The sequence below is a fragment of the Anabrus simplex genome, chromosome 11, assembly GCF_040414725.1.
Source record: "Anabrus simplex isolate iqAnaSimp1 chromosome 11, ASM4041472v1, whole genome shotgun sequence".
Lineage (NCBI taxonomy): Eukaryota > Metazoa > Arthropoda > Insecta > Orthoptera > Tettigoniidae > Anabrus > Anabrus simplex.
This window is the reverse complement of record NC_090275.1, coordinates 5647700-5664941: the sequence shown is the minus strand read 5'-3', so window position 1 is coordinate 5664941 and position 17242 is coordinate 5647700. Positions and strand designations below refer to the sequence as shown.

Below are 17242 nucleotides of genomic sequence, written 5' to 3'. Positions count from 1 at the left end.
TGAAAGCCATAAAAGTAGTTAGTGGGACATAAACCAATAACATTATTATTCTTTTAAAAATATTTTAAACATTCATTTGGAATGTTTTCAAACAGTCTTTCCATTTATATCATCGGGGAACAGTAGTCCTCTTAATATAACAAAATGGTGAAAACTGAACTTTTTTTAAATGTGAAAGTTTATTTTGTTATTTACTTATATTCGAATGAGGATGCCTTGCCTGCATATAACATCGTTTCTTCTGGTGTTTGTAGTGTTTTGGCTGTGATGTTTCGTATGAGGTATCCTGGGCAAGCTCCACTTACACATTCGTATTGCCATCTCTTTGAAGAAACTGTATTGAAAGGGATAAATTTAGCTAATTGTATACTCTATGTACATTTATCTCTTTCACTGTTTCTGTTCAGTCATTTTTTTCATGGTATTTCTGCACTTACTGTATTTGGAAACTGATAATGACCTCTTTGTAGCACTGCGCTTTTCTCCAACGAAAGTTTCTCCCTTCTAATTTTGTTTGAACGGGATAGGTCTGCATGACTTGTGCTCAATGTAGTGTACTGAGTGGTGTCTGCTGATTGAAAGACTCAGCCATGTGCAAATGCAGAATAATTACTGTGTGAAGCAAGCGTGAAATGAACTCCATTGAGGGACGGGCTGGAGAATGGTATCCACACATGCAAGATGAGGTATTGTGACTAACTGTAGCAAAGCTGTCGAAAGGCTTTGAATAATAAATCAGTTTCTTATTTTATTCTATCAGGACATTTCTTTTATACCAGATATTTCACCATTCATATTTCTTCATTGTGCTTCCTAACAACAGAATACAATTCTCTGCTGAGCTGATGTATCATGTAATTCCAATCCTTGTTTCAGGCCTGTGCTAGTGTTCTCCAAAGTAGGGTATAACAAATATTAGTAAATAATTGAATAATGTGGGAGAAGACATACATCTCGAAAATAAAATTAGTGTCACTTGTTATAAGTGGTACAGAATAATCACAATAATGACTCCTTTTTCAAATAATCACAAACAGTGCCTTTTTTTCTATTATATGCAATGATGCACATTACCAGTACCATCTTCTGTAAGTTTAAAAAAAAGGTGATTGACACCAAAATGTGTTATAAATATTCCAGGAGATGGTGCTCTGTTCATAAATTGAATTTTGAGTTTTGATTGTTGTAATTTGGTAACCTACTTTCGTGTTTTATAGGCTTTATAGGTTGGTACACGACATGAAACAGGAAGTTGAATTCACTCCAAACTGTTTCCAGAAATCATAATTATCATTTCTGAAAAGCTGTTTGGTGAACTGTCGCCGCTATACCAGGCCTAGGAGAATGGTGGTGGTTATTCTTTAGAGGAAAGACATTAAAATTATCAATCGATTAATCAATCAGTCACTACTGATCTGCACTTAGGGCAGTTGCCCAGGTGGCAGATTCCCTATATGTTGTCGTCCTAGCCTTTTCTTAAATGATTGCAAAGAAATTGGAAATTTATTGAACATCTCCCTTGGTAAGTTATTCCAATCCCTAACTCCCCTTCCTATAAACGAATATTTTCCCCAATTTGTCTCTTGAATTCTAACTTTATCTTCATACTGTGATCTTTCCTACTTTTAAAGATACCACCCAAACTTATTCGTCTACTGATGTCCTCCCATGCCATCTCTCCAATGACAGCTCAGAACATACTACTTAAACAGATCAGATGTAAAGCTTTTCAGGCGTTTGCTCTATTAACCAGCGTTTCGTCTTAGGTCTGACACTAGACTCATCAGAGTGGGATGTGTCAGACCCTACCCACTGACGCTGGGGTGTATGCAGGTGAACTTATCAGAAGCCCATTATAAGAGGCACAGTCTGATAACTGCATACGGGAGATAAATCTCCATAATGGAATTATTGCCCACTTAGCAATTCTGAATGGAAAATTCTAAATTCCCATGGAGGGAATTAGATATTTTTCACCAATAGAGTATGTCAAAAACAGATCAGATGTAAGGCTTTTCAGGCGTTTGCTCTGCATACACCCCAGCATCACTGGTAGGGTCTGACACATCCCACTCTGATGAGTCTAGTGTCAGACCTAAGACGAAACGCTGGTTAATATAGCAAACGCCTGAAAAGCCTTTCATCTGATCTGTTTTTGACATGCTCTATTGGTGAAAAATATCTAATTCCCTCCATGGGAACTTAGAATTTACACATACCACTTAGATGAGCAGCTCGTCTCCTTTCTCCCAAGTTTTCCCTGCCCAAACTTTGCAACATTTTTGTAATGCTACTCTTTTGTTGGAAACCACCCAGAACAAATCGTTAACATGCGAGCACTGTAGTATCCTTCTCAGATGCTCGAGGATTAGTGCATGCTGTTAAGGTGTACAAAAAAATAAGTATATTGTTCTGACAAATAAGATATTTTATTTACATTATTACATTTACATTATATACATTTTAAAAGACACTAGATGCTAACAGTTTTCTTTTCACTCTAAGGCACAAATTACTTCTCTTGCTACATAGCAAGCAGTGTTAGAGTTAAAGCTCAAGTACATGAATGTTTCAGTATAAACGTCTTAGGCACAGAACTAGAATATGTCACAATAATCTACATGGAGTAAGACTTATTACCACTATCCAGGCAGTGCTGAAACAGGGCTAGTGAATGATTCATAAGGAAATTGCACATCATCATAGAAGGAACAGAACATATAATTTATTTTAACAATATAAATAATAATATTAATAATAATTCAACTGGTCATCTAAGAATGAACTTAATGATTTTCCCATAAATTCAATGTCTTGTATGTAATGGTTCATGAGCGAATAGATGGACCATTATAGGAAAGACTCAATTACCTGCGAGGATTAACAGAGTTGATACTGTGTTTCTTTAACCGAGACATAACTCGCGGATTCTGGACCGTTCCAAAGTGAATAGGCGGAGATGAATTTGTGTAAGACTACTCAGTGTTAATAATTTCAAATATAAGGAATTTCTTGTTCTCGACAATAAATATATATTATTTACCGTTCAGCATTTTCTGAAATGACCAATTCAAAATATTTTACAAATTATTTAAAACTTAAATAGTACTGCGTCTACGTTAAATTATTTAAATATAATTGCATTGAAGCCTTATGTACTTTATATCATTCCTTTTTGGCTTGTAAATTAGATGAAATTCGATAGATTTGCTCTGTATATAACGTTTTGTTGATGAAAGTAAAGTATCAACAGAGAAAATAATATTATTTGCGATTATTTAACTTTCACTAGATTCCAATACACCAGCGGCAAACAAAGTGAGCTTAAATTAATCATAGAGCGCTTTCTTTCGAGCCCCACATTGGGCGCCAGTATTTCTATACACCCTTTCACGACATAATATATTTAATCATTCCTCATTCTCTTTGGTTATTTTTTAGCCCAGCGGGAACGTTGATGCCCCTTTAAGTTAAATGATTTCTACTATAATTTTAACTCCAGCTGAAATATGTGAAATAGGCGACATTTTGATACTGTATTTGTACTTCTTTGGTATTATGTGAATTTCCTTAGCTATTTGTTTTACCTCACACAGTCACAGACATATTCCTACATGTGAAAGTGGGAAACCACCGGAAACAGATAGCAGAGTAAATCGAACCTCTGTTGGGCGTCTATTGCTGAGTTTTAAGTAATTGTATCGGGGAAATACCAAATAAGCTTCCAGTGATCTCCTATATGCCGACATCGTACGACATGGAGTGTCGAATGGACTTTCTTCCACTCTTCAAAAATCAAGACTACCTCTGCCGGGTCTGAACCCGCTATTTTTGGATCCGGAGGCTGACACTCTGCCACTGATCCACACAGACCGTCATTTAAAATGCTTTCTACCGAGCTAGTGGCTGTGCGGTTTGGATCACGTAGCTGTCAGCTTGCATTCAGAGGTAGTGAGTTCGAACTCCATTATCGACAGCCCCGAATATGGTTTTCCGTGGTTTCCCATCTTCATGCCAGGCAAATGCTGGAGCTGTACCTAAATAAGGTCATGGCCGTGTCCTTCCCATTCCTAGCCCTTTCCTATCCCATCGTTGCAACAAGACCTCTCTGTGTCGGTGCGATGTAAAGCAAAAAAGAAGCGACGAATGATAAATACATTGATTTTGAAAATGCATTCTCTTTAAATCTCCTTTTGAGAACGTGCTTTACATTGGAACATATTTTACAAAAAGCGCTTCAACTGATCATGGGTGTAGAAGAGAATCATTGATAGAGACACAATAGAAATAGAAGTTAATTTGGCACTTGTAAAATAGAGTGCCACTGCCTTTCGTGCTTACTGACACTGTGCAATAGCAGAAATCGGAGAGAACTACCGACAATTTTTTCTTAACTAAATTAGATCGTTCTACGGAAGAGATCCAAGGAACTTTCAAGTTTGGGTATTCTGTTGTTCATATGCTGCAAGGCTGGAGAAAGTAGATCATTAAACTGTTAAAAAATAGAAACAGTGCTGCATTAATGTTACAATAAAACAGTCTGGAATGCAGTATGGAATAAGTTTACGTATTGCCTTGAGCTTAAGTGTCCTCTTGACACAAAAACAGTGAAAGGTATGGTGACAAATTCTGTTTCTTCACTTGTTTCTTGCCAAGGAACTTAAATTAAAAGTTATGCTGCTCTTACAGTGTTGCACATTTCCCCAAAGATATTAAATAAGACTCATGTTTACGTCCTAACTAGATATCACAACCACTTTGAAGACACTTCGTTCGTGTGAATTGTGCCCCGTGACAACAGTAAGTTCGGATTCAGAAGTTTGCAACTCTAAATCGGTTAATATACGGTTATAAAGGTGAAGGATTAAGTTAGTCTTTGAAATTGATTCCAACAGTCAATGCTGTCATTATGAGTGCTGGGAGCTTCCGTCATTTCGTGTTCAAATAGAGATTGTCGCGACATAGCAGTGGTTCAGGTTGAGAGACATTTTCTCATGGACAATAGAAAATATTCGTGTTTGTGGAATGATGGGAAATAGGGAGAATTTAGGACTGTCTGAAAAATGAGAGAATGTTAACATCGCCGCTTCCTAGTTACGTCAAATAGATCGTTCCTTTATATGTTAGATTAACATATGAGAGCGATACTTTCGTTTCATACGGTATATTTTGATGGACCCTGTTTTTTGCCCAAACGTTGTAACTATCCACAACAGTGTAGCCAATCACTCAAAAATCAATCTTTTAAACTACTGAATCCATTTTCAATACTTATCAAATAATATTTAAATGAATGTAGAAGTTATTTCATTAACAGCAATATGACCGGTAAAACATAAATAAATAATAAACTTTCCCTTTGTGAAAATCAAATAATCATCATAAATATGTCTCATCCATAAAAGGCTGCTAATTTCAGATGGCAACCAGCTTTAAGAAATAGCCTGCATGGTTGCTAGGTTACACTTCCGTCACACTAATTTGCGTAACGCTAATATTCCAATATGTCAAAAAGAAGCCGGACGAGCTGTGTTCAAGGCATGGTCGTAAGGAAAGGTTTAGGGCGTAGAATACGTCTTTCTAACAGAAATTAGGGGCCGATGACCTTCGATGTTAGGCGCCTTTAAACAACAAGCATCATCATCATCATCTAACAGAAATGAATCAAATGTAACAAAAGCATTTACTGAATGTGATTTTAAATGGCAGGCTCCACAGGCGCGGTACAAGTGCTGGAACATCTTGCGCTGCTGCTGCTGCTCTCTAACTTCTTGGACGTGTTCGATTCCTTTGAACGTGTTTAAAGTTATTTCTAACCGAAGATATTTAGACATTTTGCAAGTTTAGCTGAAGTTATGGACGTTATGGTAGATAAGGGTAGATTCTATGATAGACAAATATAACGCTATCACTTTCAACACTGTAACAGCGTTTGCTGCTGGCTATAGACATTTTTCTCCGAGGCAGTGTTGTCGGGTATTTAGAGGTGAAATTACCATAAAATTGCTGAAATTTTCCTCATTTCCTGATTTTTCCCACAACTACGATATTTAAAATTATATTATAATAGTTGATAATACCGCTTCCTCGGGTGATAATTCACGTCGAATCCTCCTTTCATTTTTAGGTGGATCTTTTCATTCACACAACATAGCAGGTAGGGACCCTCTTCGGAGGTAGCCCTGCCCAGGGATTGGCGCCCCTGCCTATGTGAGTCCCAGAGCACACTGACCCGGTGTGTAGCATCTGGTAAGGGTCCCAGCTCAGGGTTACGAGTGAAGCCCTCAACGGAATCTACAGCAGAGAAGATGGACTTCTGAATGGTGGAGATTGCGGAAGAGGCAGCCCAGTGCTTAGGGAATAATATAAGTACACTTGGCATCAGCAGCGTCTGTTTCCCATGTCAGGGGCGGCTGCAAGGGCGTCTGTTCCCCATGTAAGGGGCGGCCTAAATAATTGCTGGCAGTAGCTCTAAAATGCCTTTGGGAGTGGCGACCCCATTGTAATCAACGCTCCTGAATAAGATTCGGAGTGGCCAACCCTGAAGGCGTTTAGTCTTCACCCCTAGTAAATTTCTTTACTAGTTCGCATACGATGATAAACAACGACGCAGATGTCACTACCCCAGGGAGTATCCAATCTCCCGTCACCAATGGTGGCGCATTCAGGCCTTCGGATTCTGGGGAGCCTGACCTCATCGTGCGGGGAAAGACGGAGTTCCCCAATATCACCAACCTATTGAGACCCAAAACTGTCACACACTTTGGAACCATCAATATTCAAACCCTCTGTAAGACCGGAAAACTCAAGCAATTGACGGACATCCTGCATAAGCGCAAAATTGCAATAACAGCAGTCCAAGAAACCCGATTTACTGATGATGTGGCTTTTGAGTCAGAAGGTTATAGAGTACTCAAGGGGAAACCAGCATCTAAGAACACACATGGCTCCAGCGTTTTTGGTACAGCTTTTTTAGTACGACGTGATATAATGGATTCTGTCATCGGATTTACATCAGCTAGCGAACGCATCTCTGTGTTATCTCTAAGATGTGGCAACAAGGGATACTCTATTGTAAATGCACATGCTCCAGTTAATGATGACAATAAGAACCACCCTGAAAAGGTCGAAAGTTTCTGGCAGATGCTAGAAGACGAGATCGGTAAGATCCCCGGTCACCATGTCAAAATACTCGTAGGTGACTTCAACGCTCAACTGGGAAAAGAACGACAGTACCAAGATATACTGGGGCCTTACACAGCACATAGACGAACAAACACCAACGGCAAGCGCTTAATTGAACTGTGCAGATTACATCAGTTGAAGATCATATCCACAGTTTTCCCCAGAAAGCCAAAATACCAGACCACCTGGCAATCACCGAACGCAGCTATAGGATCATTTCAAATCGATCATGTTGCAATCAGTGTAAAATGCAGGAAAGAGATCATGAATGTCAGAGTTCGTAAAGGATGGAATGTTGATTCTGACCATTTCTTCACACAAATAAAGACCAGATTACTGCCCAAACGAAATAGACCTTCTACCACAGTTCCACCAAGGATTGATCCCCAATTCCTGTCGGAGAATAAAGAACGTTTTGCAACCGACATCTTGCAAAAAGATATGAAAGACTGGAACCAACTGAAGTCCACCATATGCGAAACGACCAATAACCTCGGACAACCTCGAAGGAGGAGACGGCATAGATGGTGCAATACTGAATGCGATCTTGCAGTTGATGAGCGTGCCGCAGCGTGGACGAAGTGGTACTCGACTAAACGAAAGGAAGATTGGGAGAATTTCAGAATGATGCGGAAACTGTCGAGTAAGACCATCAGACGTGTGAAAAGATCTTACGATCGGTCAAGACTGGAGAAGTTAGATGAAGAATTCAAAATGTACAACACCAGAAACTTTTATCGGGCCTTCAAAGAGGAACTTTCAGGTTATAAACCACAATGTCTTCACTTTAAGAATACAGACGGGGAGTTGGTCACCTGCAACAGCCAGAACGTGGAACTTTTGGCAAACTACTTTGAGCAGCTGCTCAATTGCGAAGAGCCCACGGAAAGATTACCTGTTGAAGATCCTCCAGAGATACACCTCCCATCTAACCCACCAACAATGCAGCAAGTTGCTAATGCCATCGGACATCTTAAGAATTGCAAAGCACCCGGGGAAGATGGCATCATTGCTGAAGCTCTAAAAGCAGGTGGAAATAAGATCACAGAGGCCATACACCAGATCTTGATCGATTGCTGGGAGACTGGCAGGATCCCTGATGACTGGAAATCAGCTATCATACACCCTTTACATAAAAAAGGTGACCGCAGTGATGTCAACAACTACCGAGGGATATCTCTGCTGTCAGTAGCATACAAAGTGCTGTCAAGGATTTTACTGGACAATGTAGAAAGCCAATGTGATCGAACGATTGGTGAATATCAAGGAGGATTTCGGCGGGGACGGTCTTGTACCGAGCAGATCTTCAACCTAAAAACCATTCTCCAACTAAAACAAGTAAGGAGTATGAACATCGCTGTGGTTTTCGTCGACTTTAAAAAAGCTTATGATTCCATCGACCGCCGGACACTCTTCTCCGTACTGCAAGAACGAGGTGTTGATTACAACACACGCACCCTCATCCAACAGACTCTTACGGATACAACATCTAAGGTGAAGTTCAGGGGAGAACTATCTCGGACTTTCAAGATAAAAACTGGAGTACGGCAGGGTGATGGCCTCTCACCCATTCTGTTTAATCTAGTGCTTGATAAAGTCATCAAGAACTGGGAATGTACACTGAGGAATCTAGAAATCAAACCAGTTGCCATTGGAGCCGGGACTCGAAAGATTGAGATCAGGTGCCTAGCATTCGCAGATGACATTGCAATCCTAACCAACAACTCTAAGGATGCTGTCATTGCTATTGAAGCCCTGCACGAGATAGCGGTGAAGGCTGGATTACACATATCGTATGACAAAACTAAGTACTTTGAGACTCGGCATCCCGATAACCCCCCTTTGACGACCATACATGGAACGATTGGGAAAGTCAATCGCTTCCGCTATCTTGGTGAATGGGTCCACCCCAATGGTACAGACGGTACATCCATCCTAGAAAGATGTAACAAACTCAATACAGCGTACCAACTATCCCACAACCATTATAATAAGAGGTGCATTTCGAAAAATGCTAAGATCTGTCATTACAAAACTGTTGTCAGACCACAGTTTTTGTATGCCTCAGAGACCCTCCTGATGAACAAAAAAGGCACCATGGATGATCTAGAGAAAGCCGAAAGACGTATCCTCAGGAAAATTCATGGACCGAGATTGCTCCCAGATGGAACCTACAGACTTAAATCGAACTCTGAGCTGTATCGACAGTTAGAATCAGCCAATACCAGCATGCGACGTAGGAGGCTTAAGTTCTATGGACACCTACAATGAATGGACAGCAACAGGCTTACCAAGAAGATCTTTTCTTTGGTTAAAAGCTACAAGACTGGAAGCTTGTGGCTTAATGAAGTACAGAAGGACTTGGATTCGGCTGGGATTTCAGATATTGATATAGAAGATCGTTCCAAATTTTGTGCTATGGTACAGTCTTGGACCCCACCACCTAGAGTTCCTAGAAGTCGGAAGCCCCTTTCACAGGAGAGAAAGGAGAAATTATCAGCAGGGCTCAAGAGATATTGGGAACAAAGAAGAGCATCGAGGAAGAACTAGTCACCAGCGCTCCTTAGTGGGCTTAAATCAATAATAATAATTATACATTTCACAAGAACTTCACTCTTAATATTTACGCGGCTACAATGGACACTACGTATCAATAGACGAGCTGGAGCACTCCAGCAGATCGGCGATGCGTATCAAGCTACCAGCAGGTGGCATTATTAACATTTGAAATGTCAGATATTTTTCCTTATGAAATATTTTTGACATAAATATGTCTTATGGGGGGGGGGTCCGACAATTTGTGTAATGTAACCCGACAAAATGTGTGACGGAAGTGTAACCATAGCAACCGTGCAGACTGATGTGAGGTAAGGCCAGGCAGTGTTACCTAGCAACCGTGCAGACAGTGATGTGAGGTAAGGCCAGACAGTGTTACCTAGCAACCGTGCAGACAGTGATGTGAGGTAAGGCCAGACAGTGTTACCTAGCAACCGTGCAGGCTGTGATTGTCTGACCTAGACAATGCTACCTAGCAACTGTGCAGGCTATATTGTCTGACCTAGACAATGTTACCTAGCAACTTTGCAGGCTATATTGTCTTATAGCTGGTTGCCATATGAAATTAGCAGCCGTTGATGGATGGCAATGACCGAGAGACATATTTATGATCAGCATTTGATTTTCGCAAAGGAAAAGTGTGGGTTGTTTTTCAGAACATCCTACGTATAGAATTTAAAATATGAGACTTTATGACCGTTTGTGTTATTTTATTTTGTTTAATTCGAAATCACTTACAATGCCCGAAATTCTTCCATGGACCTATAATAACGTGTCATGATTTCACAAATTTTTGTGGAAATAAATACCTGTTTACAGAATATTTTAAGGCACTTAAAAACTATATTTAATATACATTTTATAACATATACACTTCTCTCTTTTTTACAACAAACACTTTTTGGCAAACGGCTGAATACATTTTTATTACTCTTAACTGTTCTTTCTTATCAGTGGTAACATTATATTACTTTTAATACATCGCTATATAATATGAACACGTATATTTGGAATTCTTAATGGAATAAATAGTATTTACGTTCAAATAGAGTTTATTTAAAGGCACTTAATACAAAGCTCAGTGACTCCAATGAAGAGAGTTACTCGGTCTTTTCTCTACCTCCTCGTTTTACTCCCGTTGAGACTGCAGAATAAAATGCACATCAAGACTTCACACTAAAGTCCTCCTTGACCGCTCTCCAATTCAGTGGCTTTCTCCAAGCTCCATAACGTGCTCGGGGTAGTAACATTTCAAGTAGACAAAAAATATCTATTGGTAACTTGTAGTTCAGTCTTTTTAATCTTTTTCATTCACTTTACGGAATGTACATTTTTCTTGTGTTCTGCTAGAAGAGTTCGGAGTCCATCTGAACAGAGTACAATACGTTGGTAAAATCTCTATACACAGCAGGGATAATACGAGCACACACATGGCAACACAGTTGCTTATTACTGAATGTGGCTAGATCTGCTAGTTCTTAAGAATTTATTACATGAGAGAGAGAAAACTCTGCACGAGTTTGGAAAAGGTAGGACACTTGTACAGTGCTTCTTTTTTTTTTTTTTGTGCTGAAGATTGATGATATTTTCTATGTACAGAGACTTTTGGGGCATCCTGTAGATTAATTCTACAACTACCTATTTTTGTATTTTACCACCATGATCAAACCGTACGAAGGATAGTGAACTATGGAATATTGTTGGAATGGATTCGTTTACTTCATGGAAAGCAACGAGAAAATGTTTAAGTGGTACTTCTCTTTAATAATGATATAGCCTCCTCCTGTACACAATGTGTGTGTAATCTTAAGATATTTGAATCCCAAGCTGACGTCACCATTTTCTGCTGACGCAGTTTATATACCTCGATTTTAATACGTACTGGAGAGCTTAATTCATTTACAAAAATCCTCCAAAGAGTTACGTAAGACGAGGTCGATCCAATTAAAAGTTAATGTTGTGAAAACATTTTGTGTATTCCGGTCACCGTGTGGAATGTTAACTTTGAGACGAATACATACTTCGCCTTGGACAAGAGGTTGTCCAGATTAGTAGCACAATACATACGGCTTACAAAGAGAAGTCCGACAGATGCACCAAATAGATCCTGCGTGGAGTTAGAGGAGAGAAATCTCACAGGGAAGAACACCATAAAGCAGCTGCTTGATCAGCACTGAATCGTCCTACCAAGGCGGTGATGGCGGAGGTTTCTTCTCAGACTAGCACAGTGACGTACAGGATCAGAGGTTGTCGTCGAACACCTCCGGAAGCTCGTCAGCCTTATTGGATATGATGGGTGCCATAGCTATAGACACCTGAGACACCATCGTCTTGCTCACTCCGTCCTTGGACTTGTCTGCAACAAACAAATATTACTCTTAGCAAGTTGGCAACACTGTACTAATGACGGTTGGCCATCCAACCTTCTCCCTCCACCCCTCCCCTATCTTTCAAAACTGTCCATTACCAGAATACTTCTTCTTTGTGCTACTCATAGAAAAGTGATGTTAATAAATATTAGAATGAAATACATCTCTATTCTCTCTCTCTGTGTCGTTTATAGACTTTAAAACTACTGAACCAATTTCGCTGAAAATTTCACAGTTTGTTCTTATTACTCCTGGGAGGGTTTAGGAAGTGGTTTGAACGAAATCCGGTCTGTAATCTGGCATAAGGAGTGAGAAAGGGTAAAAAAGAAAATAGGGGAAGGCAAGCAAACCGCAAGATATATCTGATCAGCGGGTTGCCTGACCAACAGGATGTGAAGATTATGATATGTTTCTTAAAGCTTTTGTATTCTCCTTCTACGTTCTTTTTCTTCCTCTGTCTTCTATATACCAAGTGGCTCGCGCGCGCCGTACCTTCTACTAATAAATGTCCCGCATGCAAAAATGATGGATGAGATGTCTAATAACTGATATTCACAGGGGCACTACTGGCAGCATGCAGGTTACGTCAGAATATGAAGAGATGACAACCGGACGGTCGCTCGCAGCGAGTTCCTCAGCGCTACCCGTCTAATTCAAGTCCTTGGATTAATAAACCTTGTTTACGACCGCATAGTACTAGGCTGGAGTTCGTACTAGGGTAAAGCAGCACTTCATTTAATGTCTGCATATCGGCAATGGCTAGTGTGTTCAGCAGCGACGAATACACAGACATCATTTTAATCTGTGGAGAATCTGCTGAGAATGCTGGCAAAGCTCAAAACGGACGTCTGCCTTCTACACACGTATTTCGCCGAACAGCATTAGTTTTTGTTTCATACAGACAACTCGTTTATAGAGTGGAATGTCTACACGTATGTAAATTAATAAGTTATTACATTAACTTTTCTGCACCTTTGGCGTATTTACAAATGTATCCTCTTATGGAACGTGTGTTTCACAACATCCACAGTAGAGCACGTTGTAGCGCTCCTTCGAAAACAAGTGATCAGGCATCCCATGCATCACTAGTGCATGCGGGACGTTTGAAAGTATAAAGTACGGCGTTTGCAAGCCGTCTGGTATAACGGCATAAGGGGTGAAAAAAAAATGTAAAACTGAGAGAGATTACGGGTGAATGTGTGTTCCAGCATAGCTCACAACCAAACATGATATACATATGTCTTACTGTTTGGGAAAGAAAACGACCAATATTAAATGTGAAAACGATTATGTTAATTAATATGTTTCTTCTTTTGCTCTTTAATGAACGGTTTAGAAACACCTAACGCGGTTTAATGAATAAAGCAGGCGAAGCGGATGGCACCTGCTAGAAGCCTGAGGAAACAACAGACAATATCAATAATTGTAAAATAAAATTTTAAAAAGAGCATATGGTTTTTAGTGCCGGGAGTGTCGGAGGACACGGTCGGCTTGAATGATGATGATGATGATGATAATGGAGGGAAGGGAGAGACAGAATGACAGAGTGACAGAATATAGCTAACTCCTATTGAATAATACCAAAGGGTCTCCTCACAGCTTAACGTCTCCATCCGACGGACGAATCACCATCATTCCATCATTCCGTATGAATTCTTCGGAGAGTAGGTATTGAAGAGATAAATACAGAACAAACATGGCCAACCGGGCGCCAGTGCGATCCGAACCCACAACCTCGTGATTTCCCGTCAGTTGCTCTACAAGTTAAGCTATAGTGGCTTAGGTCATACTTGTTCTGTTGGAAAGGATCTAAGCTACACTACTGCCATCACACTGTAGAGTGCATGCAAGTCGTCCGTAGAGTAAGCGACACGAAATCGGGAGGTTGTGGGTTCAGATCCTACTGGTGTCCGGTTGGCCATTCTTGTTATGTACTTAACATCTCTTCAACATTACGTAACATGACCTACTAGGTTGAAAGTCGATTTCGATTGCACTGCAGAGAAGTTTGGAATTGAATCCATGCTTTTGCTACCGGTCAACATTCTGATGGTAAAACGGAACTCGAATCAGGTAACCACCTTAACGATCGTGGCCACCAGGTGGACTCTCCCCTGATGTTTGAAAACTGAAACGGTAAAATCTTGGAAATTAATGGCTATTCGACGTGATTCGTAAGATATTGATTTTGTATCCATGTCGATTAACCTCGCGAAAGTTGTGTCAGCCATACTGTATTTTACCCTTGTATAGTTCATTGCAAACAAAGATGAGCAATATCCTGGTGACAGGATGTGATGGCTTACATCGTCTCTTAGGCCGCAACGTCAGTTACTTTTGTTGGTATCTTAGATTTCCAAAACTCGGATAACTCTCACTTCCGTATTCGCCACAGAATTTATTGTCACAGTTTACCAAAACTGAGTTTGAACCGCAACTGAAGCACGTAAAACAAATGCCGCCACTATCGAAATGTTTCTGATTCCATTCAGGGTTTGCAAATCATTTCCATAAATTATGTCGGCTGCTGAGCAGAAACGAAGAAAGAAGCCTAATATGACCTTCCAAGAGAGTATTCGGCGACAGAAAGCATTAAGAAAGTAGAGAATAAGAAAACAAATTATAGCCTACACATTGTATATTTCACTCAAAATATGACGCAGTATTCCTTAATTCTTCATTTAAAAGTCACCCAGTCGTGTACCGTACGAGATATAATCGAGAATTCGTCTTAGGTGATGTTTGATCACGGATAGCACTGACAGTGTCGTCGTAGTCGCACTCCACCTAGGACGTTTACTAATTGCATAATCTTGATCATATTACGCGTCGCTGTGATATTCCAGCCGTCTACGAGCAGCCATATTGGAAGGCTATTATCTTAGATTTCCCATTTTACCGGCCAACCAATCTCCGGTAAAATTTTAAACCGAGATAATGTTGTTGGAGAATACACACTTAACTGTTATCTCGGTTTACGCAGCATTTTTTTTTCTTTTTTTGCTAGTTGCTATACGTCGCACCGACACAGATATGTATTATGGCGACGATGAGACAGGGAAGGGCTGGGAGTGGAAAGGAACCAGCCGTGGCCTTAACTAAGGTACAGTCCCAGCATTTGCCTGGTGTGAAAATGGGAAACCACGGAAAACCATCTTCAGAACTGCCGACAGTGGGGTTCGAACCCACTATCTCCCGAATACTGGATACTGGCCGCACTTAAGCGACTGCAGCTATCGAGCTCGGTTACGTAGCATTAAAGTAAGATAAAAGCTTTTACTCGCGTTGGCCTTAGTGCGCCGATCTCTCTGACCTAAGACGAAACTTCGGGGTTCAGCAGACACTCGAACTCACACCATACCCGTAATATTAAAAGAAGCGTTTTGAGAGACAGAGTTGGAGAGAGCAGCATTGCACGATGTTGCCACATTCCTTTCTTCCCCTCGCTTCCGGCTCACTTGTTCGTTCGTTCAGACCGCTCAGACGTGAGAGGTTTGGCAACTCCAACCAACACGGGCCGGCCAACAGGTTCATCTCCATAGCAAACGCAGTGGGCCCACGCATGTTTCCATGGCAACCATACCCCCCAATTCCTTCTCCCCAGTCAGGCAAGCAGTAAACGGACTTCCCTCTAAGAACTGTCACAACGAATCTTTCAGTATTACGACTATAGAAGACGACGTGGATATACTACTGATCACGTAATTCGCGTTATGTGCGACAGCGGATTAATCAGGCGCATCAAGTGTTGTGTTAAAGATAATTCTATGGAAATAAATATCCAAAACAAAGGCTATGAAATTTAGAAGGGGAGGAAGGATATCTAATATGGACCAACTAAAATGCGGAGAAGAATCTTTAGAATTCGTATCCAATTTCAAATACCTGGGTGTCGTATTACAAACTACTGGAACTGCTTTCTCCATACATGTACAGGAGCGAGCTACGGCAGCAACGAAAGTCTCATACGACATCCCTAAACTCCAAAACCTATCCCTATCAACAGCGATGAAAGTTTTCAAAATTAAAGTTATGCCTACTGCCACATATGGTATTCAATTAATTTGGCCTTACTTGTCGGTGAACAACCTTAGCAAGCTATAAAGCGTCAAAGCGAGATTTATTAAGAGAGCTCTCTCAATATCAAAATTCTCAAGAAATAGCTACGCCTATAAAATAGCGCAGGAAACCTTCTTCATGGAAGACATAAAGCACATTTTTGGTCTACCGGAAACGCATGCATATAAAACTATCATCGAGGAGAGACGGAAAAAGGCCGACGAGATACCCCAAGAAATAATGGAGACTGATGCAATGAAGTCAGAAATTTGGAGGGGACCGAATTTCAAGCTTCGACATCTATATACACGATTCGCTGTCCACGGGTTTCATGGAAGGATCTGCCAGAATGAGGCATTCCGTGAACCCAGGGAGGATTGCGTCTGCAAGAAATGCAATAATCCATGCTCTAAATACCATTTAGTGGAATGTGTAAACAGACCTCAATCTCTAATCACAGAAATGACAGAGTGGTGAAAAACTTGATTGTACACATTGTGTTTAATTAATTAATCAAGTGTTGTGTTAGTCCGGGAATCAACGTTCCGTGTTAATGTGTATGGACCCATTTTGGGTTTTAATTTTTTAAAGTTTTAATACGATTTCGAATTCCCTCATCGAGTAAATAGTTTTATTTTATTTCATTTTTTGTTTTCACAGGATTTACTGAGAGAGGGTGATTGCTTAGTTATAGTTAGTTTTATACAAGAAAACAATTCCTACACAAAAAATATCGAAACTTTGCGAGTGTTTTTTTCAGACATGAAGAAGTTTCACTTTGTTCAAAATTTTGAATTAAGTATAGTTTAGGATAAATTTCTCTTAGACCCGAGTAGAGTAGACAAATATTATATTTTGAAACTCGATTTAAAGAGGAAAGTTTAGAAGTATATTGTTTGGAAGTTATAAATAAGCTACTCTTAACTGAACTGCCTCAGTCGTGGACTTCGGTACAGGGTCTCCCGGGTTCGAGCCGGGGATTTTAACCACGTTTGGTTAATACTTCTGGTTTGGGGATGGGATGATATTCATCCTCTTACAGTAGATCTCTGGGTCTAGGGTTGGTGTCACAT

At 40.3% G+C, this 17242-nt stretch overlaps 1 protein-coding gene across 1 annotated transcript in view; it reads right to left on the bottom strand.

Moving 5' to 3' along the window:
- Positions 1-10564: 10564 nt before the first annotated feature.
- LOC136883089 (G-protein coupled receptor moody) overlaps positions 10565-17242 on the bottom strand; it is a 131066-nt gene continuing 124388 nt past the window's right edge. Inside the window, exon 8 of the mRNA XM_067155263.2 lies at positions 10565-12097. Within this exon, the coding sequence (XP_067011364.1) occupies positions 11982-12097 (116 nt within the window). The 3' untranslated portion in view covers positions 10565-11981. The remainder of the gene's footprint in view (positions 12098-17242) is intronic.